The 27,920-nt window shown below is 44.6% G+C and overlaps 1 protein-coding gene across 4 annotated transcripts; it reads right to left on the bottom strand.

The window, feature by feature from the left end:
- Nucleotides 1–278: 278 nt before the first annotated feature.
- On the bottom strand, nucleotides 279–22,904 carry SHCBP1 (SHC binding and spindle associated 1). Of its 4 annotated transcripts, none has more exons than XM_051805866.1 (13): nucleotides 22,756–22,901; nucleotides 9,975–10,145; nucleotides 9,278–9,393; nucleotides 8,128–8,336; nucleotides 7,651–7,743; nucleotides 6,849–7,082; nucleotides 6,575–6,743; nucleotides 5,400–5,520; nucleotides 2,899–3,030; nucleotides 1,874–1,992; nucleotides 1,455–1,541; nucleotides 966–1,104; nucleotides 279–724 (listed from the first exon to the last, which is right to left on the bottom strand). In XM_051805866.1, exons 1-13 carry the CDS (start codon nucleotides 22,853–22,855, stop codon nucleotides 402–404), a joined length of 2,013 nt encoding a protein of 670 aa, XP_051661826.1. In that variant the 5' UTR covers nucleotides 22,856–22,901; the 3' UTR covers nucleotides 279–401. The 4 variants fall into 4 exon arrangements, with proteins under 4 accessions (XP_051661826.1, XP_051661823.1, XP_051661827.1 ...); XM_051805863.1 differs by lacking the exon at nucleotides 22,756–22,901 and adding an exon at nucleotides 10,763–10,906; XM_051805864.1 differs by lacking the exons at nucleotides 279–724; nucleotides 966–1,104; nucleotides 1,455–1,541; ... (7 more) ...; nucleotides 9,278–9,393; nucleotides 9,975–10,145 and adding exons at nucleotides 14,018–14,447; nucleotides 14,689–14,827; nucleotides 15,177–15,263; ... (7 more) ...; nucleotides 21,276–21,391; nucleotides 21,974–22,144 and having other exon boundaries at nucleotides 22,756–22,904.
- Nucleotides 22,905–27,920: the final 5,016 nt, after the last annotated feature.

The raw sequence follows: 27,920 nt of genomic DNA, 5'->3' as shown, positions 1-27,920 counted from the left end.
GATCCTGCCCCTCTGTTCAGCCCTGCAGAGGATCACCTGGAATGCTGTGTCCAGTTCTGGGCTCCTCAGGACAGGAGAGACATGGAGCTCCTGGAGCAGGTCCAACAGAGGGCTACAAAGGGCTGCACTGGAGCACCTCTCCTGGGAGAGAGGCTGAGGGAGCTGGGCCTGTTGATGGACCCACTGTGGTCCCTTCCAACTTCACCCACTCTGGGACTTGGTGCAGCTCACTCCTGAGAATTACAGTTCTGAAAGGAAGAGGGAAAAGAGCTACAAAATGAGGTTTTAGCCCCAGTTCTTTAATAAGGATTACACTTGGGAAATAAATGCACAACATCAAAACACAACACAGGCATGTGATCTAATCAGTAACTGTAAAAATTGTCTGCTGCAATGGACACTCAGAAAACAAAGGTACCAAAACTTCCTTTCCCATTCCACTTGAACTGATTGCCCTCAACAGAGACAAACATATCCTGGGACAGGAAGTTTTCATCAGCTTCTGTAATTCCCAGTTCACTCAGTCTTTTCTTGTGCCTCTTGCTCTTCTTTGCAGCAGTAGCCCCAAGTTCATTTGCAATCTCACAGTTGCCTTCAGTTTGCCCAGAAGTCCCAGCTCGCTCATAACGCTCCAACTCATCAGTCACACACTCAGGTTGTTGTTCTTGCCCCACCTCCTCCACAGAGGCTGTCTCATCACCTGACTGGGCAGGTTGTGTATCTCCTAAGGCAGGAAACAGTAAGAGTGTCACCACAGTCATGCAAAACAGCCCCATCACTAAAACCTCATGGAATTCATTTTCTTCAGTCTTAACATCTTCACCTCAGCCCACTCACTCTTTGGTTTGCTACTCTGTGACAGCCACACATTTCAAATACAAACTATGAATTATTCAGTCCCAAAGCCTGGGTATACTAGATTTACTAGTTTTAGGAGTTTCTTCTAAGAAGAGAAAAATCAATACCTTTTGTTGTCTGTGCTGAAGCACCCTTTACCTCCGAGGGTCCTGGTCTAACCAGGACCACACCATATCCTTCATTATTATGGATCACATTCTTAACCATGGTTATCTTGGGAACATCATAAGGCTCATCTAAGAAGCTCTGCAGAAAAAAAAAAGAAAAATCCCACACGTTATGTCCAGCTAAAGGGCTGCTAAAGTCTTCCAGTTTTAGGTGGAATCAGTTCTATGTATTGGCTAGGGTTGGATTATTTGCCTATACAAGTGGCATTGCAAAAGGCATTTTCTCTTTCTGGCAGATAAGAAATCAAACCAGTTGACTGCTGTGGTGGCCAACCCAAGGCAAAACAAGTACCACTACCATCATATGTGACATGTAAGAGTTTCAGCATAATGCAGCCAGGCTTTAAGCCAACCTAAACATGAGTTACTGGCACTAATTCTAGAAGTTGTAGGCTTTTGGAAAACAAGTGCATTGTGCCTGGGACTGACCTTGATGAGTATTCCCTCCTTGCAGTGGTGGATGCCATTGTGGACCAGGGTGCACGTACTCCCTGGATAAATTTCCACACCAGCTCCCTGCAAGACACAATTGGCAGCAGTTTTAAAAATATTGCAGGATGTGAATCACTCCAGCAATGCATCAATTATTTCATAGATGTCTGCTGCTGCAACATCATTTCCCATCATCACACTCAAACCAGCATGAGACATTTCAGTAGACACTGTCAGAGGATACAAGACCCCTGGGACCAATCTCTTCAACTCAATAACGTGTAGCTGTCTCAAATTAATTTGTAAAGGTTCTCTCCAGAGCGACAGAAGTCACGCTGTGACTGACTGTACCACTTCCAAACAGAAACCTTCAGTTTAATTTAGGAAATAAGGCAGAGTTAAGGATTAGGCTCTACCTTGGCCCCGTAGAGATCAGAGTTCTTCATCACCAGCTCAGCTGACATCCGCACTGTAATGCCTGTGGTTTCACACTGTAACACACAGTTCTCCAGGGTGGTTTTCCCACGATGGATATCTGCATGCACAGAAACCAATTATTGCTGGATGAAAGAGTCATGCAAAGATAAAGCCCTCCTACAGATAGACAGCCTTGTAGCACTTTTGCACTGTGATAAAACTCCCATTTTAATTTTATCCACTTTGGGTTAATTTGAATGATTTGCCCATGCATGGTTGGAACTTGTGCTGTTTTTCTAGAACAAGCAGGAACACTGCTGCAAGGGAGCACCAGCCAAAGGTTTGTCGGCTTTTCTTTTTAAACAACAGCAACAATCGTTTCATTACATTCCTAAAAGACTTTTGAATTCAAAAGATATTAAACACATGCATGCAAGTGTTAACAAACATTTTAACATGTTAAAATCAAATGTCTGTTGAGGTAAAGTACTAATCAGCCCCTTCTGCAATGACAGGAGGCCACGTCCAATAAACTCATTGGAAGCAATTTAGGATTGGTTGAGTCTCAGTTTGAACCTGCTGTTAGAACCAAAGTTTACCCCACTCCTACAGCATATGCCATTCCTCAGTGGAGCACTGGCTGGGTCAGCTACAGCTGAGTATTGCCCTGGGGGTATTCTGTGGAAAGAGGAATTATTTCCTTCTCCAGGTAGCCTGACACAGACTGTGCAGCAGTCAGAGTCAGGTTGCCTTAACAGCAGAACAATGATTAAGTCAAATGATCTTATCCCAGTATAATAAAATAGAAGAGCCACACCAGCTTGGAAGGACAGAGTATAAGTTATTTTGATGACCACATTAGAAGCAAGTTGAGAAGAGGAGGAAGCTTTGATAGTTATACCTCTAGGGCTCCTCCCTAGAATATTTGGTTGGAACTAGTAAACTCCAACACTGGGTCCCAGCTTTAATTCTAACACTAAATTATGAAAGAGTCACAAAAAGGTCAGGATGCTTTGACACTTACTTATAATCCCCTCCACAGCATCGTGTTGCACCAGCTTCAAACCGGAGATCCTCACATCGGCTCCTGTACAGTCAAAAAAATTGTCTCCTTTGCCCTGCTTTTCTATCACGATATCATCTGGCATCCCATAGCCTGAAAGCAGAGGGGAAGGTGCAGGTGTGAAGCATAACTGGTGACAAAGAGGTGCTCAGTACCTAACAGACCTTTAAATTAAAGATGGAGGTACTAATACCCTGAATAGGATTTTCTACCAAGTGCCAGGCTACACCCTTCCCTGGGCCCCTCTGTGCCAAGGTACAGGCACTCAGAACCCAACTCAAATTTACCTTACTGGAATGGCACACAACAAAATGCAAAATTAGCTGAGACAGTTGAACAAATGGGTAACTGAGCTCACATTTGCTAAGGCCAAAGTTCTCACTGCCAAAAGTTAGAACAGAGCAGGGAGATGCAATGAGGACACACAGGCACCTCCAGTCTGCTTTCAAAGGACACAAATTCACTAGAGCAGGCAGAGATTTCAAAGAGAACAGAAGGTAAAAGCAGTCCTCACCACAACACAAGGAAAAAACTGCAAAGGACTTGATATTGTTAATGAGCCTTAATCAACATGAAACTTGGGTGAAAATTCAGTGTTTGTGTGTTACACAGGCTTCCAGATGAACTCAGATTAAAAAGAAGCTTTCACAAGCATATGACAACATTGATTTACTGAGCCATCCACAGTTGTCAGCATTCAAACACTTACAGAGAAATTTATGAGCAAGTAAAGCTTTTATTGCTTGTCACTGACAACAATCATAATAAGGAAAGCAATAATGCAACATCTATTAAAGCAGCCCGAGTCCTATCATCTTCTGAAAGCACACACAAACTCAGACAAGAAGTGCCTGAGTGCCAGCTTGTAGCCAAGTACATAAATGAATGCTGCCATGTGCAAATAGAAAGGTTAAAAAAAAAGAAAGAACAAACCGTGAACAAGAGGTGGCAGAAAGTTTTAAAGACAGCCAGTGGAATGCCAAGTTAAGTCATTGGTACTTCAACATATGATACTAAGAAATCTTTCCCCACTGCCCCTGGTTTGTGGTCACCCCTGGAGAAGAGGTGCATGGGGCAGTTTACTTCCAGCACATAAAGGGAGAGCAGCACAGCACAGCAAATGGCAGATCTGGTTTAACTTCACACCACTCCAGAAAGAGCTTAATATCCAAGGCAAGAGTTTGGGGACTAACTGTCCTACAGACTACCTTGCAGCTTCTCTAGCTATGCTTTCAGCTTGCTTCACACTTCACCTCTGAACTGGCAGCTCTAGTAGAGAGAAGAAAGCCAAGGCAAGGCAAGGAACAGAGAAGGAAAGATTCCCCTGGTGCCCAGTGCTGTTCAACACAACACAGTCCTGGCTGTAGCCCTGCCTGCACGAGGGGTTCCACAGGAGCTCAAGCCAATTGTCAACCAGTAACACTGGTCACAGAGGGGCTGATGCTAAAGGTCCCCAATCAGCTGGAACAACTACTGCCCAAGCAGAAGGGAAGCTCTCAAGTGCCTTGGCATCACATATTTGTCAAGCATGGAAGTTCTCCTCGCCATGACTTCCTGCAGCAGCTACTGCTTTAACCTTCCTTAGTTCCTGGGAGATTTTATTTATCCCTGACTTACTACCTTCATACTTTCAACCTTGGTACTGACTTGAAAGAGTGGCTGGAGAAAAAATAAAAGTTCTACTAACCAAAGTGACATTTTATCTCTCGTGAGTCAGCCCTTCATCCCAAGAAAGCCACCAAAGCAGCAGCTGCTCAGATTAGTGCCAGCAAAGTTTGTCTTGATGCTCCTACTTCAAAGGTTTTTGGCTGCTACTATTGCTCTAATGCCTTATCCAACAAGAGTCCAGGTAAGAAGATTAAATCCCCTGACATCTACTCATTCAGAGTGTAGTTGGTACTAAAGATAGGCACTTCTCTGCCTTGCTCCTTAAAATAGAGCACCTCATCCTTTAAGGGGTGCTACTGCAGCATTTCTATTACTGCTTCCTCAAAGCTTGAAAAGCAACAAATACCACCACACACAATTTTAGATCAATGTCAATCTTTGGATAAATAAAGCACATTATCTGGATCCCTTATCCTGCAAGTGCACTGGCTATCAGCATGTTTATCTGTATAAATCAAACACACAAGAGATGGGCAAGAAAGAAAACAACACTCATAAAACAAAAAGGGCAAGAAAAACTGAAGTCCAGAACAGCAGGAAATTAAACTCTCACCCTTAAACTCTTCCCATTAAGAAGCTTTGACAAGATAAAAATGCCACTGTATAAGTATGTGAGCTGCACAAGCCCCAGTGATAAACAATTACACTGCCTTAGACATGGCACTAGAGCAGAAACAGCAGAAAAAAAGCAAATGTTCCCAGCAAACTCTGCAAAGAGTAAATCCTTATGCAGAGCTAGTTTAATTCATTCCATTTCCTTCTTTCATGGACCTTTGTGCTATCAAACCTTCTACCTTCTAGTTCAACTGAGTCAGCAATGCAGAACACGCCATCTACAATGTAATGCCCAGGACAGATGATGACTTTGTCTCCTTCATAGCAGGCACTTACAGCTGTCAGTAGGTCATTGTGAAACTGCAAAAGACAAAATAAACAACAATCAGCTCCTGAAGAATGCTATAAAAATGGATGCATTTATGCCCTTAGACTTTGCTTTTCAATTAAATGTTGCTGCCTCTGTAAAGAAACACTTTGTAATGGCACCAATAATACACAATTTCAGCTTTGAATTCAGGAATTGTAGCAAACATTTGAATTGTGCCTGAAGTGACTTGCCATGATTTACTGAAGAAATAGGTGACAGAAGGTAAACAAAATAAAAAACAATTCCCCTAGTAGATCACAGGTGGTCTGAACACTGGTGGAACCCTTCCCTCCTGGTTCAAGTCACCCCAAAACAGTTCAGATATCACAGTGGCAAATACAGGGTCCATATGTTCCTTTTCCTTGATAAAGAGGGCAGGCTGATACCCTTCACAAACCTTCCTGGGAGATTCCAAGCCAAAGGATAAAAATAGTACAGAAAAACTACACATTTATTGCTTCCCAGCAAATTCCAGTGTAAGCATAATCATATCAAATCTCATTTATAGCCTAAAAGTGAATCCAGGACCTTCCCCATGGCTCCATTGTGGCCACCTGTAATTCATGAACTTGATCAGAACACAGCAAGCATTTGGGTCCAAGGAATTCAGACTGTCCTTAACTGCTGAAGTAGCAAGTCCTGCCTGAATTCACGAAAACTAAATATAACTGCTCTAAAATAAATGTATCTCCCTTCAAACTCTCAATCATTATCAGCAGCATCAAGAGACACAGGTATTTCAAAACTAAATGGAAGTATTACACCTCACCATATTTCATTGTAGAATTATTACAAGTTCATCTCATTTCCTACACACAGGAAGGAAACTGTATAGTGTACTCAGCAGGTACAAATGGATTAAAAGAAATTATTTGTATCATCCAGTCTTACCACTTATTGTATGAATTACAGTGACTTTTTTTTTGAGCTGACAAAAAACCAGTTGTGGGCAAATGTAGTATCCTTCACATGATAAATTAACTTATTCTTCCACATTGTTTCATGAGGGGAAAAACTATCAGCAGACAACTCCTATTACTGCACCTGCACTTGGACATCTTCACCATAACATTCTGGGGAAAGTTTGTCCCTCATCAACAACTGGAGCTGACTTGCTGCAATGGTTGAGGGTACAACATGTATGACCTTGGTACCCGTTGTCCTCAGTCCTTTAGCCTGGAGACTTCCATACTTTTGGTAACCAAACACATACCTACAACAAGAACAACACAGCCATCAGCTCCTTCTTCAGAAAACACATCCTATGTATCATGTTATTTTGCTCAGGGCCTCCTCCTTGCACAAACCCACCAAGTACCTCAGCTGAGGATTCTCAATCACTTTTAGCTTTTGTTTTAAGTGCTCTACTTCCTCATACAATTTGAGTCCTTCCACCATGGAGACGTTTTCTACTTCCGAGTCCGAGTCACTGGTTGAGATGCTGTTCCTCACATTTAGAAACTTCCCATAGAGCTCTTCACATTGAGACAACAAGTTCTGGTAATCAGCTACAAGCCCAGAAGGCACACGGTGTTCAAGGATGTCATAATGCCTGCAATTCAGAGCAAGGGGTCAGCATATTTCACATCTACAAGTCTCAAAGATCAAATACAAGATTGCAGAGAACCTGAGCAGTTTTGCATCACTACTTTAGTCAAGATTCTCTGCAGCCTATATTATTATATTACACATTTCATTGGAAAGCAGCAAAAACAGAAAATCTGAACACACACAAACATTTGACTTTCTAAAAAGTTGCCCATCCACCTTGAAAAATGGTGCACAATTACCAGAAATTCACCCCAGAAAAAGCCAGAGGCATAAGCACAGCTTTTATTAGGATTACAACTTGTACCAGTGTGATGATGGTTATGGCTGGGGTGCTGTCTGATGGAAGGTCAAGGATTAAAGGGAAAACCAGGGCTCAGAAATCAAGTGGCAACCTCAGCTGGGCCTTCTCCCCATACAAAGTTTGACCATCGGACAGTGAATGCTGTTAGAACAAACTTGCTTTGGTTTATTGGTGCACAGGGGTTTTTTACATCTAGTTGTGAGCCACTATTCCCACATGACACTTTCCTGTGGTTCTGCCACAAGAACATCAAAGGTGTTGCACTCACAATCTCAGTCGAGGCTCAACACAGCGCACGAAGTAATCAAACTCATCCTCCTCCTCCTCGTCCCAGGTCCTCCAGAGCCACTGGTAGAAGAACCTTTTGAAGCAAAGTAAGAGTTTAATCATGGAAAGGAGGAGAGTAGAGGCAACAGCACTGGAAACACAAATGGAACCAATCTGAGAATTCGTCCCAAAGCATCACCGCTCTCCAAATCAGTGCTACTGTCAAGTAAGCTGCTTAGTATACAGAGAAATCATCTTCTTGCCTGCTTTTTAACTGCATAAAGAGTTTTCTTTTGTATGTCTAAGTTCAAAATTCATAATGGTCTGAGTCCCACATTCATCAAAAGAGAGTAAACAGCTAAAAGCTGGATTTGAAAAACGGGACTGACTCTCTTTGGATCCTCTTTTTTCTTGTTGGGTTTTGGCCACAAGACTTCAGGACATGACCCACGGGGTATTAGCAGTGTAACTGTCCTACCTGACATGCTCTACAGCCAGTGCTGTCTGGTCAAACTCTCCTGACTCATCATACACAACCCACAGCTCCTGCAGCAGGATCTGATATTGCTTCAGCTCCAGGAGTTCCTGCATGCACTCCAAGGTAAAGCTGCTGTCCCGTGACTCGCACAGGAAAGGGTCACCGAGCTGCACAACTGCTTTCAGAGACGAGTAATCCACATCAACAACCTGTTGGAACAAAGAGCTGTGAAGAGCTCTCAGAACCTTAGATCCAGCTGAGAAAGGGGGACATGACATGCCTAAGTCAGGAGGGCACACTGGCTTCCAGCTGACCCACACAAACCAACACAAATGGCACAGTACAGCCAAGGCCACCTCTGCAGCTGAAGGGATAGCCCAGAATGAAGCCTCTCAGAACCACACCCCTAGAGAGCCTTTTCCACATTCAGAACTTCATTCAAATCCCTCATAATGCTCATAACAAGGCCACGAAGTTTCTCCCTAGTTAGGTTTCTTGTTTTGCTGCTTTTACAAAATGGCAAGAGCAATATCCTCAGACTCAAACAAATCAACACTTCACAGTTCTTTGGGACTCATTTGTCAAAGTGCCCACAGGATACAAACAATCCAAGGGTTGGTCTGGGCCAGTGAAAGCCATTTTGTCAATAACTGGGCAGAAGAGCTGAGGGGGTACAAACTTTTTCCCTCTTCAACCATGTAATGGAACTGCAAGTTTGAACATCCAAGGCTTGCAACAAAGATGTACGACCTGGACATTGAGAGAACTAGAAAAGGATTATCCCAGCTGAGTCTAAGACAGGTGTATGCAAAGCACAAGAGCCACTGTCAGTACCAAGGTGGGTTAAAAAGAAGAATCTTACTGATAAAAAAATCAACTACATTACAACCAACAGCTCTGGACTGAGTATCCCCTCTGTGCCCTTGCAGTTCTACCTCACAGCTCATTCACACCAACTCGGTGTTCCCTCTTCCATTTCAAGCAATGAGCCCTTAGAAAAAAATTCCTATTGCCCTGGCCATCACTGGCACCTAGATATGACAACATTATTATTATTATTTTCTACCAGCTGGTAACTTCATAGGTATATGACCAGTCTGTTACAGACGTTAATTGGAGAAAAATGCCTGAGCAACAACATTCCACTTACCCCAACAACAACCTGAAACACATCAGTGCGCCAGACTGCCTGCCAGCCAGATGGCTCAAGGACCTTCTCCAGGTACTCAGCTATGAATTGCTTCACCTCAGAAGCTTTGCAGTCAGCTAAAACAAAATTGAAGACAGTACATTTATGCAAGGAATGAAAGAAAAGTCCTTCAGATAACTGGAAAATGAAAGGCAACGCAGTTCAAATGTTCCTCTACCACCTCCAGAGTTTTGTTTCTTCTTTCTTTCTTCTTTCTGTTTTGCTCATGGTCAGAGTCAGCTTTTTTGCTGTTTCTCTTGGTATTGACAGAGTTGGAGAAGCATCTGTTCTGTGCTTCTCTGGAAGAAGAGATCCAGTACTCAACCCTCAGGGTATTGAAGATTTCAGTGCCAAAGGTACTAAACACATAACCTGTGCCTTACCTTAATCAGGCTTACTACACACAAAAAAATTCAAGTAAGACAAGTTAAAACAGGCACGGAATCCACTGTTAACATCTCTGCCTTCCCAGCATTCAGATTTTATTAACTTATATCAAAACCATTGCCTCCTGGTCCACCAGCTAGAGCAGCTGAGGTTACAGCATGAAAAGCATCTCCCAGCTTCACATACAATTGACTCAATTCAACTGGATCATTTAAACAGTCACTACAAGAAAACTGACACCACCTTCTTTTTCTACTTTGAAAGTACTTACCCAAGATGTAATCCTGGTAAGCACTAAATCGCTCGTAAAAGAAAAGATGATCGGTGTGAAAAATATCTGGAAGAAGCACATTCCCATCTGGCACAGCCCTTCCCAAAGCAGTCCCCACGTTGCCACGACTGCCAGAGTCACTCCCGGAGTCAGCATCTTCCTGATCTGTGTCTGGGAAGAGGAGAGGGAGCAAAGCAAACCCCACAAATTGTCAGTTCAATGCAGTTATCACTCACTTCTCTATTCTCACAGAATTCCTGTTCAAGACCTATCATGAACCTGTTGTCTACAACACATGTGAATTATTCTTAGTGAAGAGACTATCCTACTTGGTTAGTTACTCTCTTCTCCAGAACATCAACCCTGTCCCAAAGAGGGTCTCATTTATCCCCACCTGCCCTGAGCCACAGTTACTGTACTAATTTACTCTGTTCTCCGGGTAAGATCTAAAACCCTTTAGGTATTACATTGCCATTCATGTACATATCAGGCCTTGTTAAACCCCGCCTACATCACCCAGACATGGTATCAAGCAATAACCCAAATTATTTTGGAACATGCATAAAGACAGCTGATCCCGGTTCCCCGGGGCAGACCCGACCCGAGCCGAGCCGAGCCGAGCCGGGCTGGGGCAGCTCGGGCAGCCCGGCCCGCACTGCAGCTGCGGATCCGCCCCGGGCCCATCGCGCGTCCCTCGGCACCGCCCGAGCGCTGGGCGCGGAGTGCCCGCGTCCCTCCCGGCTAGCCCACAGCCCCCTCCCTCCCCGCCCGGCACTCGCAGCCCGCACCTCTGTCCGCCTCCTCGGCGCCGTCCTGTGCGCCGGCGGCTCTCCCGGGCGGCAGTGCCCAGCCGTCCCCCTGCGGCCCCAGCCATCTCGGCTCGGCCATGACCGACCGACCGACCGACCGACCGCCGCCTTCAAACCGCCCGGGCACAACGGCCGCGCCCCCCTCCCGACCGGCCGCTCCGGCGCCCCGCTCTCATTGGCTGGCGGCAGCCAGCGCTCCGCCGTGATTGGCTGCGGGCAGCAGCGGCCGTTGGTGCGCGGTCCCCTCAGCAGCGCCCGCCGCTCCCCGGGGCCCGCGAGCCCGGCGGGGCTCGCTCCGGAGCGGGGAAGAGCCTTGGGAACCTGCCCCTGTCATCCCAACCCATCCACCGGGGCGCTCCTGGCAGCCGGGACAGCGCGGGCGAGGAGCGCCCTTCCGCACACAGTGTGGCCACCGGGGCTGTTCCGTCCCTGCGCAGAGAGATCCGCGGCGCACGGAGGGACGCGCGGCCGCGGAAATGTTCAAACACCCAACCATCTCCCCCCTCAAAGAATAAACACTCCATACAAACCCAAACCCAAAAAACCCCACCACACAACCCTCGCAAAAAAAGTCTCACCCCCGCAACAGAAGGGAATTCTCTGAAGGCCAGGCAGGCCCGCTCCGCTCTGAGCTCTGACCGGTCCCTACACAAACACAAAAGACATCCGAAAATATGAAGCCCCGGCATCTCCCCTCCGGTCTCTTCCACAACCGCAACTCTTCTCCTCAGGCAGCTCCGCCTGTTCTGAGCTGGGCCCACAAGCGCCGGCAGCGATTAAAGCCCAAACAATCGCTCCGGCACAGCAGCGGCCACGCGGGGGCTGCCTGAGATCTCTGACAGCGCGGCCAAACGCCGCCCTTGGCTCCCGAGCATCGCTCCTTGGGCAGCAGCAGCGCAATGCCCACAGCATGACCCGCTCAGAGGAAACCAAGAGCCCAAGGCATCCCAACATCGCACGAGTCGGAGCTGCCAAAGGGCCACTGAAATCGACCTTTGTCCCTCGTAACCCCAGAAGAAAAGAGAATGTCTTAGTCCCCTGGACTTTTCTTCTGTCAGGATTTAACCATTATACCGGGCATGCATGTTTAACCACACTCATGTGGTTTTCACCTATCGTAATTAGTTACAAAATGACAGGCAAACATCTTAATCTCCTCCAAACGCCCCATTTTTTTTTTTTTTTTTGGTAAGGTCAGGCTTCAGAGTAGAGCTGGGAAGAGAATGGATCAAGAAGTTGAATTGGATATTGGGAAGAAATTCTTCCCTGGGAGGGTGGGGAGGCCCTGGCACAGGTTGCCCAGAGAAGCTGTGGCTGTCCCATCCCTGGAAGTGTCCAAGGCCAGGTTGGACAGGGCTTGGAGCAACTTGGGCTAGTGGAAGGTGTCCCTGTCCATGGCAGGGGGTTGGGACTGAATGATCTTTCAAACCCAAACCATTGTATGATTCTTAGACAATATAAGGCTTGGAAATCATAAAATATCTATGAAATGTGTAGAATAAGCAGCTGACACAAGCCAGCAAAGCTGTGATAGTGATGGGAAAGAAACAACAAATATACACAAAAGAAAAAAGAAATTTAGAAAGAGACTGCTACAGAAGACATTTCTGTGTACTTTGCTCGTCTTTGCACACATTTTCTTTGTTGCCATGGCAATCACTTTAGTCTTTCTAGGTCTCCATTTGAGCACTATAAAATGCAGTTAATATTTTTTACTGCATGTTTCAGTAATTCATTTGCAAACCACGTTTATGGCAGGGGATGAATGGTGGCACATGCCAGTAGATTGCTGTTAATTAGTTGGCTTATTATTAATTGGGTAACATAACTGATGTTCTTTGACAGGTATTTCATCTGTCATTAGATTTCCTTTTGTAGCAGTAGAAACTTAAACCATTGGAAAGTGTTGGAAGCATTGAGCATCAGTCACTTAATTTCAGAGAAAAGGCACCCTGCCAGCCAAACACCAACTTGAACCTGCACTATTTCTCTCCCAAACTGCAGAGGCACATCAGTGACTAGCACTGCCTTTAAAAACAGCTGCACAGGTGACTGTGTGAGGACTAAGAATGTGCTAATGTGATAAATACCTGTGACAAACATGCTTCACACTCTTAAACAAGCACACCAAACCTGGAGAAAAGCACAAAAGGGCACAGTTTAAAATAAACCTTTGAAGGACAGATCTGAAAGACTCTTTGAGGACTCTCAAGTAAAGTGGTACTTTGTTAGACTACTGCTTTCAGGTTTTAATCTGCTGCTGAGAGATTAAGGGTTTACTAGAGTGAGTTAAGACCACCCAGTCATTTACCAAAAATTACACAAGTGCTTCATACTGTGTGGCTCAAACTGCAGGCTGTGGACCAGGAGGTGTGTCTGTGGACCCACACAGACTGTCCTCAATCACAGCAGTCAGGCAAGATCGACTAGAAACAGGCCCAATAAAACAGCTGAAATTATTAATGTTCCTATATGAGCCACAGGGATTAAAGCATTTGTAAAAAGCAGGAAAGGGAAACTATTCCTGCTAGAATTGGATGATCAATGCACCAAGGAAGCTAAGAAATCTGCTTGCCTGTGGGCATAAGGAGGAACTCTGAGCTGAGGAGCTTCTCAGAAAGCTAAACCCTCCCTGAGAAGTCCAGTGTCTGCAGCCTATTACCCTTCCCACGTGGCATCAAAACATTCTGGAGTGGCCTCAGTATCTATTGAGATCTGGCCTGTCCCACAGTTCAGTGACAGGAGCTTTGTCTTCCAAGGCATTTGTGAGATGTCCAGGCTGGGGCAGACCTGCTGGAGAGCAGCTCTGCAGAGTAGGACCTGGGGGTCCTGGTGGACAACAAGCTGTCCATGGACCAACAGTGTGTCCTTGTGGGCAAGAAGGCCAATGAGATCCTGGGATGCATTAGGAAGAGCACTGCCAGCTGGTTGAGGGAGGGGATCCTGCCCCTCTGTTCAGCCCTGCAGAGGATCACCTGGAATGCTGTGTCCAGTTCTGGGCTCCTCAGGACAGGAGAGACATGGAGCTCCTGGAGCAGGTCCAACAGAGGGCTACAAAGGGCTGCACTGGAGCACCTCTCCTGGGAGAGAGGCTGAGGGAGCTGGGCCTGTTGATGGACCCACTGTGGTCCCTTCCAACTTCACCCACTCTGGGACTTGGTGCAGCTCACTCCTGAGAATTACAGTTCTGAAAGGAAGAGAGAAAAGAGCTACAAAATGAGGTTTTTAGCCCCAGTTCTTTAATAAGGATTACACTTGGGAAATAAATGCACAACATCAAAACACAACACAGGCATGTGATCTAATCAGTAACTGTAAAAATTGTCTGCTGCAATGGACACTCAGAAAACAAAGGTACCAAAACTTCCTTTCCCATTCCACTTGAACTGATTGCCCTCAACAGAGACAAACATATCCTGGGATAGGAAGCTTTCATCAGCTTCTGTAATTCCCAGTTCACTCAGTCTTTTCTTGTGCCTCTTGCTCTTCTTTGCAGCAGTAGCCCCAAGTTCATTTGCAATCTCACAGTTGCCTTCAGTTTGCCCAGAAGTCCCAGCTCGCTCATAACGTTCCAACTCATCAGTCACACACTCAGGTTGTTGTTCTTGCCCCACCTCCTCCACAGAGGCTGTCTCATCACCTGACTGGGCAGGTTGTGTATCTCCTAAGGCAGGAAACAGTAAGAGTGTCACCACAGTCATGCAAAACAGCCCCATCACTAAAACCTCATGGAATTCATTTTCTTCAGTCTTAACATCTTCACCTCAGCCCACTCACTCTTTGGTTTGCTACTTCGTGACAGCCACACATTTCAAATACAAATTATGAATTATTCAGTCCAAAAGCCTGGGTATACTAGATTTACTAGTTTTAGGAGTTTCTTCTAAGAAGAGAAAAATCAATACCTTTTGTTGCCTGTGCTGAAGCACCCTTTACCTCCGAGGGTCCTGGTCTAACCAGGACCACACCATATCCTTCATTATTATGGATCACATTCTTAACCATGGTTATCTTGGGAACATCATAAGGCTCATCTAAGAAGCTCTGCAGAAAACAAAAGAAAAATCCCACACGTCATGTCCAGCTAAAGGGCTGCTGAAGTCTTCCAGTTTTAGGTGGAATCAGTTCTGTGTATTGGCTAGGGTTGGATAATTTGCCTATACAAGTGGCATTGCAAAAGGCATTTTCTCTTTCTGGCAGATAAGAAATCAAACCAGTTGACTGCTGTGGTGGCCAACCCAAGGCAAAACAAGTACCATTATCATCATATGTGACATGTAGGAGTTTCAGCATAATGCAGCCAGGCTTTAAGCCAACCTAAACCTGAGTTACTGGCACTAATTCTAGCAGCTGTAGGCTTTTGGAAAACAAGTGCATTGTGCCTGGGACTGACCTTGATGAGTATTCCCTCCTTGCAGTGGTGGATGCTGTTGCGGCGAAGGGTGCACGTACTCCCTGGATAAATTTCCACACCAGCTCCCTGCAAGACACAATTGGCAGCAGTTCACAAATAGTTGAGGCACATTTACAATATCACTTGATGACTCCGTTGCAGATCTGTGTGTTCACCTCCCAGATTGCACAATGCAAAATTTTGTTACCACAAATTAAAAAGCAAGACTCAAGGTTGAGGCCACAGGGATTGTATTATTGCCACCAGGCCATAAAAGCCAGGTGAAGAGTAGCTGCACAGCCTTGCATTACTTTCTTGTTCTTTAATCATCCCTCTCAACACCCCAAGCCCCATCATTCTTCAAAATGTCCTAATCACAGCTCATTTCTGTGTTTATCATCCTTCTGTAAGAATCCATGGACAAGGAGTCCAAAAGGGCATTTCACTTGCAGAACAAACACAAGGTTTCATAAGCAAACTATGTACAGGCAGAGAAAACAGAAAATCACTTTAAAAATATTGCAGGATGTGAATCACTCCAGCAATGCATCAGTTATTATTTCATAGATGTCTGCTGCTGCAACATCATTTCCCATCATCACACTCAAACCAGCATGAGACATTTCAGTAGACACTGTCAGAGGATACAAGACCCCTGGGACCAATCTCTTCAACTCAATAACGTGTAGCTGTCTCAAATTAATTTGTAAAGGTTCTCTCCAGAGCGACAGAAGTCACGCTGTGACTGGCTGTACCACTTCCAAACAGAAACCTTCAGTTTAATTTAGGAAATAAGGTAGAGTTAAGGATTAGGCTCTACCTTGGCCCCGTAGAGATCAGAGTTCTTCATCACCAGCTCAGCCGACATCCGCACTGTAATGCCTGTGGTTTCACACTGTAACACACAGTTCTCCAGGGTGGTTTTCCCACGATGGATATCTGCATGCACAGAAACCAGTTATTGCTGGATGAAACAGTCATGCAAAGACAAAGCCCTCCTACAGATAGACAGCCTTGTAGCATTTTTGCACTGTGATAAAACTCCCACAACAGCTTGGAAGTACAGAGTATAAGTTATTTTGATGACCACATTAGAAGCAAGTTGAGAAGAGGAGGAAGCTTTGATAGTTATACCTGTAGGGCTCCTCTCTAGAATATTTTGTTGGAACTAGTGAACTCCAACACTGGGTCCCAGCTTTAATTCTAACACTAAATTATGAAAGAGTCACAAAAAGGTCAGGATGCTTTGACACTTACTTATAATCCCCTCCACAGCATCGTGTTGCACCAGCTTCAAACCGGAGATCCTCACATCGGCTCCTGTACAGTCAAAAAAATTGTCTCCTTTGCCCTGCTTTTCTATCACGATATCATCTGGCATCCCATAGCCTGAAAGCAGAGGGGAAGGTGCAGGTGTGAAGCATAACTGGTGACAAAGAGGTGCTCAGTACCTAACAGACCTTTAAATTAAAGATGGAGGTTTAAAACTTGAAGTACTAATACACTGAATAGGATTTTCTACCAAGTGCCAGGCTACACCCTTCCCTGGGCCCCTCTGTGCCAAGGTACAGGCACTCAGAACCCAACTCAAATTTACCTTACTGGAATGGCACACAACAAAATGCAAAATTAGCTGAGACAGTTGAACAAATGGGTAACTGAGCTCACATTTGCTAAGGCCAAAGTTCTCACTTCTATGCCTTGCTCCTTAAAATAGAGCACCTCATCCTTTAAGGGGTGCTACTGCAGCATTTGTATTACTGCTTCCTCAAAGCTTGAAAAGCAACAAATACCACCACACACAATTTGAGATCAATGTCAGTCTTGAGATAAATAAAGCACTTTATCAAGGTTCCTTATCCTGCAAGTACACTGGCTATCAGCATGTTTATCTGTATAAATCAAAGACACAAGAGATGGGCAAGAAAGAAAACAACACTCATAAAACAAAAAGGGCAAGAAAAATTGAAGTCCAGAAAGGCAAGAAATTAAACTCTCACCCTTCTTCCCATTAAGAAGCTTTGACAAGATAAAAATGCCACTGTATAAGTATGTGAGCTGCACAAGCCCCAGCGATAAACAATTACACTGCAACAGAATGGGCCTGCCTAAAGCAGAGGAATTGCACTGAGTTATCAAGAAGAGTGAGGAGAAACACATCCTAGACAAGGCAAAAGGATTTTAAACACAAATATTTTGCAAGAAAAATCATAGAATGACATATGCTGTGTCTGTTTCTACAGAAAAAAATGTGTTACACCAAAAGGTGCCTCCTTTACCCACATGCTTCACAAAATACAGTCATTGCTGATGTGCTCCAAGTGCCGTAAACCAAGTTCCAACAGCCCCTGGCTCCTTCCCTCTGCATTCCCCAGGGCTGTACTGACCGTGGGGCTCAGTGTACCCCTGAAGCAGTTTAAGACATGCAAACAAGGACATCTCTCAAGTACTCAAGTCAGTGGCTCTAAAAACTGAAGCCTCTCAGAATTACTTCTGTGCTTCCTAGATCACAACAATCCTGTAGAATCCTCTCTATTACCTTTGTAATCACAATTTATACAGATAAACAGGAGGAAATAATAAATTCACCATTAATCAGCAATATCTGCAGTTTATTTGCACCATGGCTAATGAGAGAACTTACTCCACCCTGCCTTAGACATGGCACTAGAGCAGAAACAGCAGAAAAAAGCAAATGTTCCCAGCAAACTCTGCAAAGAGTAAATCCTTATGCAGAGCTAGTTTAATTCATTCCATTTCCTTCTTTCATGGACCTTTGTGCTATCAAACCTTCTACCTTCTAGTTCAACTGAGTCAGCAATGCAGAACACGCCATCTACAATGTAATGCCCAGGAAAGATGACAACTGTGTCTCCTTCATAGCAGGCACTTACAGCTGTCAGGAGGTCACTGTGAACCTGCAAAAGACAAAAAGAACAACAATCAGCTCCTGAAGAATGCTATAAAAATGGATGCATTTATGCCCTTAGACTTTGCTTTTCAATTAAATGTTGCTGCTTTTGTAAAGAAACCCTTTGTAATGGCACCAATAATACACAGTTTCTGCTCTGAATTCAGGAATTGTAGCAAACATCTGAATTGTGCCTCAAGTGACTTGCCATGATTTACTGAAGAAATAGGTGACAGAAGGTAAACAAAATAAAAAAGAATTATTTGTATCATCCAGTATTACCACTTATTGTATAAATTACAGTGACTTTTTTTTTTTGAACTGACAAAAAACCAGCTCTGGGCAAATGTAATATCTTTCACATGATAAATTAACTTATTCTTCCGCTTTGTTTCATGAGGGGAAAAACTATCAGCAGACAATTCCTATTACTGCACCTGCACTTGGACATCTTCACCACCAGATTTTGGGGAAAGTTTGTCCATCATCATCCACTGGAACTCATCTGCTTTAATGGTTGACGGTACAACATGTATGACCTTGGTACCCGTTGTCCTCAGTCCTTTAGCCTGGAGACTTCCATACTTTTGGTAACCAAACACATACCTACAACAAGAACAACACAGCCATCAGCTCCTTCTTCAGAAAACACAACCTATGTATCATGTTATTTTGCTCAGGGCCTCCTCCTTGCACAAACCCACCAAGTACCTCAGCTGAGGATTCTCAATCACTTTTAGCTTTTGTTTTAAGTGCTCTACTTTCTCATACAATTTGAGTCCTTCCACCATGGAGACGTTTTCTACTTCCGAGTCCGAGTCACTGGTTGAGATGCTGTTCCTCACGTTTAGAAACTTCCCATAGAGCTTTTCACATTGAGACAACAAGTTCTGGTAATCAGCTACAAGCCCAGAAGGCACACGGTGTTCAAGGATGTCATAATGCCTGCAATTCAGAGCAAGGGGTCATCTACAAGTCTCAGAGATCAAATACAAGATTGCAGAGAACCTGAGCAGTTTTGCATCACTACTTTAGTGAAGATTCTCTGCAGCCTATATTATTATATTACACATTTCATTTCAAAGTAGCAAAAACAGAAAATCTGAACAGATACAAACATTTGACTTTCTAAATAGGTGCCCATCCACCTTGAAAGACGGTACACAATTACCAGAAATTCACCCCAGAAAAAGCCAGAGGCATAAGCACCGCTTAAATTAGGATTACAACTTGTACCAGTGTGATGATGGTTATTGCTGGGGTGCTGTCTGATGGAAAGACAAGGATTAAAGGCAAAACCAGGGCTCAGAAATCAAGTGGCAACCTCAGTTGGGCCTTCTCCCCATACAAAGTTTGACCATCGGACAGTGAATGCTGTTAGAACAAACTTGCTTTGGTTTATTGGTGCACAGGGGTTTTTTACATCTAGTTGTGAGCCACTATTCCCACATGACACTTTCCTGTGGTTCTGCCACAAGAACATCAAAGGTGTTGCACTCACAATCTCAGTCGAGGCTCAACACAGCGCACGAAGTAATCAAACTCATCCTCCTCCTCCTCGTCCCAGGTCCTCCAGAGCCACTGGTAGAAGAACCTTTTGAAGCAAAGTAAGAGTTTAATCATAGAAAGGAGGAGAGCAGAGGCAACAGCACTGGAAACACAAATGGAACCAATCTGAGAATTCGTCCCAAAGCATCACCGCTCTCCAAATCAGTGCTACTGTCAAGTAAGCTGCTTAGTATACAGAGAAATCATCTTCTTGCTTGCTTTTTAACTGCATAAAGAGTTTTATTTTGTGTGTCTAAGTTCAAAATTCATAATGGCCTGAGTCCCACTTTCATCAAAAGAGAGTAAACAGCTAAAAGCTGGATTTGAAAAACGGGACTGACTCTCTTTGGATCCTCTTTTTTCTTGTTTGGTTTTGGCCACAAGACTTCAGGACATGACCCACAGGGTATTAGCAGAGTGTAACTGTCCTACCTGACATGCTCTACAGCCAGTGCTGTCTGGTCAAACTCTCCTGACTCATCATACACAACCCACAGCTCCTGCAGCAGGATCTGATATTGCTTCAGCTCCAGGAGTTCCTGCATGCACTCCAAGGTAAAGCTGCTGTCCCGTGACTCGCACTGGAAAGGGTCACCGAGTTGCACAACTGCTTTCAGAGACGAGTAATCCACATCAACAACCTGTTGGAACAAAGAGCTGTGAAGAGCTCTAAGAACCTTAGATCCAGCTGAGAAAGGGGGACATGACATGCCTAAGTCAGGAGGGCACACTGGCTTCCAGCTGACCCACACAAACCAACACAAATGGCACAGTACAGCCAAGGCCACCTCTGCAGCTGAAGGGATAGCCCAGAATGAAGCCTCTCAGAACCACACCCCTAGAGAGCCTTTTCCACATTCAGAACTTCATTCAAATCCCTCATAATGCTCATAACAAGGCCACGAAGTTTCTCCCTAGTTAGGTTTCTTGTTTTGCTGCTTTTACAAAATGGCAAGAGCAATATCCTCAGACTCAAACAAATCAACACTTCACAGTTCTTTGGGACTCATTTGTCAAAGTGCCCACAGGATACAAACAATCCAAGGGTTGGTCTGGGCCAGTGAAAGCCATTTTGTCAATAACTGGGCAGAAGAGCTGAGGGGGTACAAACTTTTTCCCTCTTCAACCATGTAATGGAACTGCAAGTTTGAACATCCAAGGCTTGCAACAAAGATGTACGACCTGGACATTGAGAGAACTAGAAAAGGATTGTCCCAGTTGAGTCTAAGACAGGTGCATGCAAAGCACAAGAGCCACTGTCAGTACCAAGGTGGGTTAAAAAGAAGAATTTTGCTCATAAAAAAATCAACTACATTACAACCAACAGCTCTGGACTGAGTATCCCCTCTGTGCCCTTGCAGTTCTACCTCACAGCTCATTCACACCAACTCAGTGTTCCCTCTTCCATTTCAAGCAATGAGCCCTTAGAAAAAAATTCCTATTGCTCTGGCCATCACTGGCACCTAGATATGACAACATTATTATTATTATTATTATTATTATTATTATTATTATTATTATTATTATTATTATTATTATTTTCTACCAGCTGGTAAACTTCATAGGTATATGACCAGTCTGTTACAGAGGCAAATGACATTAACTGGAGAAAAATGCCTGAGCAACAACATTCCACTTACCCCAACAACAACCTGAAACACATCAGTGCGCCAGACTGCCTGCCAGCCAGATGGCTCAAGGACCTTCTCCAGGTACTCAGCTATGAATTGCTTCACCTCAGAAGCTTTGCAGTCAGCTAAAACAAAATTGAAGACAGTACATTTATGCAAGGAATGAAAGAAAAGTCCTTCAGATAACTGGAAAATGAAAGGCAACACAGTTCAAATGTTCCTCTACCACCTCCAGAGTTTTGTTTCTTCTTTCTTTCTTCTTTCTGTTTTGCTCATGGTCAGAGTCAGCATTTTTGCTGTTTCTCTTAGTATTGAGAGAGTTGGAGAAGCATCTGTTCTGGGCTTCTCTGGAAGAAGAGATCCAGTACTCAACCCTCCAGGTACTGAAGATTTCAGTGCCAAAGGTACTAAACACATAACCTCTGCCTTATCTTAATCAGGCTTACTACACACAAAGAAATTCAAGTAAGACAAGCTAAAACAGGCACGGAATCCACTGTTAACATCTCTGCCTTCCCATCATACTGATTTTATTAACTTATATCAAAACCATTGCCTCCTGGTCCACCACCTAGAGCAGCTGAGGTTACAGCATGAAAAGCATCTCCCAGCTTCACATACAATTGACTCCACTTCAACTGGATCATTTAAACAGTCACTACAAGAAAACTGACACCACTTTCTTTTTCTACTTTGAAAGTACTTACCTAAGATGTAATCCTGGTAAGCACTAAATCGCTCGTAAAAGAAAAGATGATCGGTGTGAAAAATATCTGGAAGAAGCACATTCCCATCTGGCACAGCCCTTCCCAAAGCAGTCCCCACGTTGCCACGACTGCCAGAGTCACTCCCGGAGTCAGCATCTTCCTGATCTGTGTCTGGGAAGAGGAGAGGGAGCAAAGCAAACCCCACAAATTGTCAGTTCAATGCAGTTATCACTCACTTCTCTATTCCCACAGAATTCCTGTTCAGCTTAAGACCTATCATGAACCTGTTGTCTACAACACATCTGAATTATTCTTAGTGAAGAGACTATCCTACTTGGTTAGTTGCTCTCTTCTCCAGAACATCAACCCTGTCCCAAAGAGGGTCTCATTTATCCCCACCTGCCCGGAGCCACAGTTACTGTACTAATTTACTCTGTTCTCCGGGTAAGATCTAAAACCCTTTAGGTATTACATTGCCATTCATGTACATATCAGGCCTTGTTTAACCCCGCCTACATCACCCAGACATGGTATCAAGCAATAACCCAAATTATTTTGGAACATGCATAAAGACAGCTGATCCCGGTTCCCGGGGCAGACCCGAGCCGAGCCGAGCCGGGCTGGAGCAGCTCGGGCAGCCCGGCCCGCACTGCAGCTGCGGAGCCGCCCCGGGCCCATCGCGCGTCCCTCGGCACCGCCCGAGCGCTGGGCGCGGAGTGCCCGGGTCCCTCCCGGCTAGCCCACAGCCCCCTCCCTGCCCGCCCGGCACTCGCAGCCCGCACCTCTGTCCGCCTCCTCGGCGCCGTCCTGTGCGCCGGCGGCTCTCCCGGGCGGCAGTGCCCAGCCGTCCCCCTGCGGCCCCAGCCATCTCGGCTCGGCCATGACCGACCGACCGACCGACCGACCGCCGCCTTCAAACCGCCCGGGCACAACGGCCGCGCCCCCCTCCCGACCGGCCGCTCCGGCGCCCCGCTCTCATTGGCTGGCGGCAGCCAGCGCTCCGCCGTGATTGGCTGCGGGCAGCAGCGGCCGTTGGTGCGCGGTCCCCTCAGCAGCGCCCGCCGCTCCCCGGGGCCCGCGAGCCCGGAGGGGCTCGCTCCGGAGCGGGGAAGAGCCTTGGGAACCTGCCCCTGTCATCCCAACCCATCCACCGGGGCGCTCCTGGCAGCCGGGACAGCGGGGACGAGGAGCGCCCTTCCGCACACAGCGTGGCCGCCGGGGCTGCTCCGGCCCTGCGCAGAGGGATCTGCGGCGCATGGAGGGACGCGCGGCCGCGGAAATGTTCAAACACCCAACCATCTCCCCCCTCAAAAGAAAAAAAGAAAAGAACACTCCATACAAAACCAAAAAACCCCACCACACAACCCTCCAAAACCAGCGCCAAACAAACATTAGGCAAAAAAAAAAAAAAAAGGAAAAAAGGTCTCACCCCCGCAACAGAAGGGAATTCTCTGAAGGCCAGGCAGGCCCGCTCCGCTCTGAGCTCTGACCGGTCCCTACACAAACACAAAAGACACCTGAAAATATGAACCCCCGGCGTCTCCCGTCCGGTCTCTTCCACAACCGCAACTCTTCTCCTCAGGCAGCTCCGCCTGTTCTGAGCTGGGCCCACAAGCGCCGGCAGCGATTAAAGCCCAAACAATCGCTCCGGCACAGCAGCGGCCACGCGGGGGCTGCCTGAGATCTCTGACAGCGCGGCCAAACGCCGCCCTTGGCTCCCGAGCATCGCTCCTTGGGCAGCAGCAGCGCAATGCCCACAGCATGACCCGCTCAGAGGAAACCAAGAGCCCAAGGCATCCCAACATCGCACGAGTCGGAGCTGCCAAAGGGCCACTGAAATCGACCTTTGTCCCTCGTAACCCCAGAAGAAAAGAGAATGTCTTAGTCCCCTGGACTTTTCTTCTGTCAGGATTTAACCATTATACCGGGCATGCATGTTTAACCACACTCATGTAGTTTTCACCTATCGTAATTAGTTACAAAATTCCAGGCAAACATCTAAATCTCCCCCAAACGCCCCCCCTTTTTTTTTTATTTTTTTTTTTTTATTTTTTTTTTTTTTTTGGTAAGGTTAGGCTTCCGAGTAGAGCTGGGAAGAGAATGAATCAAGAAGTTGGATTGGATATTGGGAGAAATTCTTCCCTGGGAGGGTGGGGAGGCCCTGGCACAAGTTGCCCAGAGAAGCTGTGGCTGCCCCATCCCTGGAAGTGTCCAAGGCCAGGTTGGACAGGGCTTGGAGCAACCTGGGCTGGTGGATGGTATCCCTGTCCATGGCAGGGGGTTGGGACTGGATGATCTTTCAAGTCCCTTCTAACCCAACCCATTGTATGATTCTGTAAGTAATTAAGAATTATGAGATTGTCCCTACAAAACCTGCAGTACCACTGAACATGGCATTATATTAGAAATGAAATCCCCCATATTTAAAGAGTGAAGTGACACAGTTATTCACACAAATTCTTTGCTATAAATCCACAGCATTGAGATTCTACAGTAGGCAATACACACTGGTTATATGCACATAGAAGAATGTCTCTGATATGAAGGAAACTTCACTGAATGAAGAAAGATTTTTAATCTAACCTCAGCAACACATACTAACAAAATTTTATTCAAGCTGTACACTGAGTTAGGAGGAATAGAGTAATGGTCAAAAAGAGAAAATAAAAAAGTAAGAAATAATCAAAGAGAGAGGAAAGATAACAGAGGAACAGCAACAATAACTTTCACAATAGGAATGGGAAGAAAGAGAATATTTTGAAAGAAAAGGACTGGAAGAGGAATATTCCACCAAGGGAAAGAAGGTCCTCTTTTGGCACTTAGTCCCCTGGTGGGATGTTCTTTGTCTTCTATTTTTTTCAACACCTAGATTGAAAAGAGACTATCAGCATGAAAGGCCAGAAATAGCAAACACAACAGGAAGGGAAAAACTAAACAAATAAACAAGAAAGCCCAAATAAAAGGGAGGAAAAGCAGAATATCAAAGATAGCCTGGAAGATCCATGAGAAGCCAGACTGGTTTTGTGACTACAGGAGCCAAGCTTTGAACAAGCTCTTTTCCTGAGCACAGGAGCTAAATAAAGGATTCAATAAAAGGCATGAGGTGGATACAAAAGGAAAGAAAGGGGTAGCAAGTGAAGAGCAACCAAAAAAACCTCATTCTGTTATACATTTTAGATATCTGCTGTTAAATCTCCACTATTATAGATTTATGTCCATAACCTTAGGCCCACAGTCTTGCCTGTTCATATGCATAGAAGTAACTGTATGGCCATAGTGCTCTATAACTGTAAAACTATGGGCATGTAAGTCCATATATTATTTAAATGTTTGGATTATTTTTCTCCAAAGAGATACAATGAATTCAGGCTCAAAATGGGCAGATCAGTTCTTTCCCACCTGGGTGAAAGACTGGTGATCAGGACAATCCATTTATCCCTATTTGTTCCGTTTGCAGAATAGCTGGGGGCAGACTGTGTTCCATTATATAAGACTTCCACAGGTTCAGTTAATTATCCACAATCCTTGTAAAAGACAATTCTCTTGTAGTATTGTACTGGTTTTTACTGAAGAAACAGTTAAAGGACATATATCCATCTCAGCTGAGAGCACAGGTTGTTTATGCCTTAAAATAGTGTCTTGTTAATCATGTCCCACTGCAAGGCAACCTTAAATTACAAATAGAATTAAAAGATCACATAATTTTATGGCATGCAAAGAAAAAAATTATTAGTCAATATAAGGCTTGGAAATCATAAAATATCAATGAAATGTGTGGAATAAGCAGCTGACACAAGCCAGCAGAGCTGTGATAGTGATGGGAAAGAAACAAGAAATATACACAAAAGAAAAAAGAAATTTAGAAAGAGACTGCTACAGAAGACATTTCTGTGTACTTTGCTCGTCTTTGCACACATTTTCTTTGTTGCCATGGCAATCACTTTAGTCTTTCTAGGTCTCCATTTGAGCACTATAAAATGCAGTTAATATTTTTTACTGCATATGTTTCAGTAATTCATTTGCAAACCACGTTTATGGCAGGGGATGAATGGTGTCACATGACTGTAGATTGCTGTTAATTAGTTGGCTTATTATATACTGGGTAACATAACTGATGTTCTTTGACAGGTATTTCATCTGTCATTAGATTTCCTTTTGTAGCAGTAGAAGCTTAAACCATTGGAAACCTAAATAAACTGAACCTAATTAGAAAGGCAATTAAATTTTGAAAACCTGTTCAGTTTCATTCCCTCAAAAAGTCAAATCCAGTTATTTTCTTATGAACTATTTTGGAGCTTCCCATACGAGTTTGCATCCCAATATTTACATTTATCAAAGAGGGAGCCATACCACTGAGATCAAGATATCTGTCTTCCAGAAGTTGTAAACGTTAGAGCTGGAAATCATCTGCTTCTACCACTGCTTCTCTCTATTACCAGAGGATGCTTTCTCATGTGTGCTTTCTAGTGTGTTTTGAGTAGTTTTCAGCATCTTCTCAATATTGGCTTCTTCAGGAAGCTACTGGCTGGGTTTAGAATTGTTCTAGCAGCCGCCTCATATTTAAAAACCAACAATAACAGCATTGCTTATTTGGATTTTCATGTCTCTAGACCCTTCTTTTCTTGCAATTCGCATTAGCTGCTTCCAAGATTCTTACTGCTGAGCGCTGAGTTTTTCTTAACCACAAACATGCCTGGTATTGCTAACTCCTTAATCTTCAGAAATGTGAAATTTCAGCTGAATGACCTTGCACACTGAACCTTGTTTCCTTAATAAGGTGGTAAAACAGATGTTAGCCTTTCTGCTCACTGCAGAGGATACTGCAGGTTGTGTTTTTAAGATCCACTGAAGAGCAGACAAAGTAAGGTGCTCTAGGAACCCTGCTTTGAGCAGGATCAATGACCTCCAGTGTTCTCTTCCAACCTCTCTGTGATTCTGTGAAGTGCTTCACTAGAACTGGGTCCAACTGAGAACTGATCTAATTTAGGTGGGCTTTTTTTCCTCTCCTTTTTTTCTTTTTGTAATGCTGGAGAATTCAAGTTCATGTAGAGAGCTTGACTAAGATTCATCTACAACAGAAGAGCTATTGATCATGCTCCCTTAGGTTTGGGTAGGTCCCTTCTCCAGATACTCATCTCTGGAGGAAGATCTTCAAAGAGCCAAGAAGCAGCCGCTTTTAGAGGCTTCAAAGTTGTCAAGAGCCCCAGAAGAATAAAACAAGTCTTAGGCAAGGGGTCATCAACTGGCTGCAGAGATCCAAAAGGAACACAGCCCACAGCAAAATGTTTCCTTTCTCTGGAGACAAACAATAGGCAGGCAGATTGTTCCAACAGATGTTCAAATTGAAATCGAGGGTTGATGGGAATAAAGAGGGACCTTGGTCAAAAACAGAAATTGTAAACAGGCTTTGGCTTTATGACTAATACTGTGAGATTTATATATTGTATAACAGAGGGAATGATGTATTTTGCCCTATTTCTGTCAAAATTTTCACTGGCATTGGTAAGAAAAGGCGTCATTGCCATCACTGGCCCCTTAACTGCCTGTCCCTCTAGAGCTGCTGACCACATGTTTGAAATGAGAGCAGAGATGCTGTGATTAACTAGAAGGATGAAATCATGATAACTGCAGATGCAGAACACAACAAATAGTTAGGCATAATTATGCAGGAAGAAGGCATGTTTGAAAAGAATGAAAATCACTTGCACTAGTGATTTTGCATGATCGTTGCACCTCTCCATTCACTGTAAACAAAACAAAATCAAATTTACCAATGATGCAAAAGAATGCAGCTGTTGGTGATGAGATATGTTGTTTTGATCAGTGCTTCCTTTAGTTTCAGTTCAAATTTGAACATGGCTATTTAAAAACAATTCTTCTATGGTTTTGTGATAGTTCAAGTCCTTGAGGTTATTTTTCCAAAGGACAGCTGTGTGGTTATCTTTGA

This window comes from Manacus candei, unplaced genomic scaffold (genome assembly GCF_025592945.1).
Source record: "Manacus candei isolate 608988 ecotype Guabito, Panama unplaced genomic scaffold, ASM2559294v1 h1tg000065l, whole genome shotgun sequence".
Classification (NCBI taxonomy): Eukaryota; Metazoa; Chordata; class Aves; order Passeriformes; family Pipridae; genus Manacus; species Manacus candei.
The sequence above is the reverse complement of the archived record's forward strand: the minus strand, read 5'-3'. Positions and strand labels throughout refer to the sequence as shown.

What these genes read in the sequence shown, in the direction of transcription:
- SHCBP1 (XM_051805864.1), bottom strand. Translation starts at nt 22,855, where the DNA reads ATGGCCGAGCCGAGATGGCTGGGGCCGCAGGGGGACGGCTGGGCACTG. An exon ending in TGTTTCAGGTTGTTGTTGGG is followed by an intron (nt 20,277 to 21,275) that starts GTAAGTGGAATG and finishes TTGTTCCAACAG; the next exon opens with GTTGTTGATGTGGATTACTC. An exon ending in GTTGAGCCTCGACTGAGATT is followed by an intron (nt 19,033 to 19,588) that starts GTGAGTGCAACA and finishes TCTGAATTGCAG; the next exon opens with GCATTATGACATCCTTGAAC.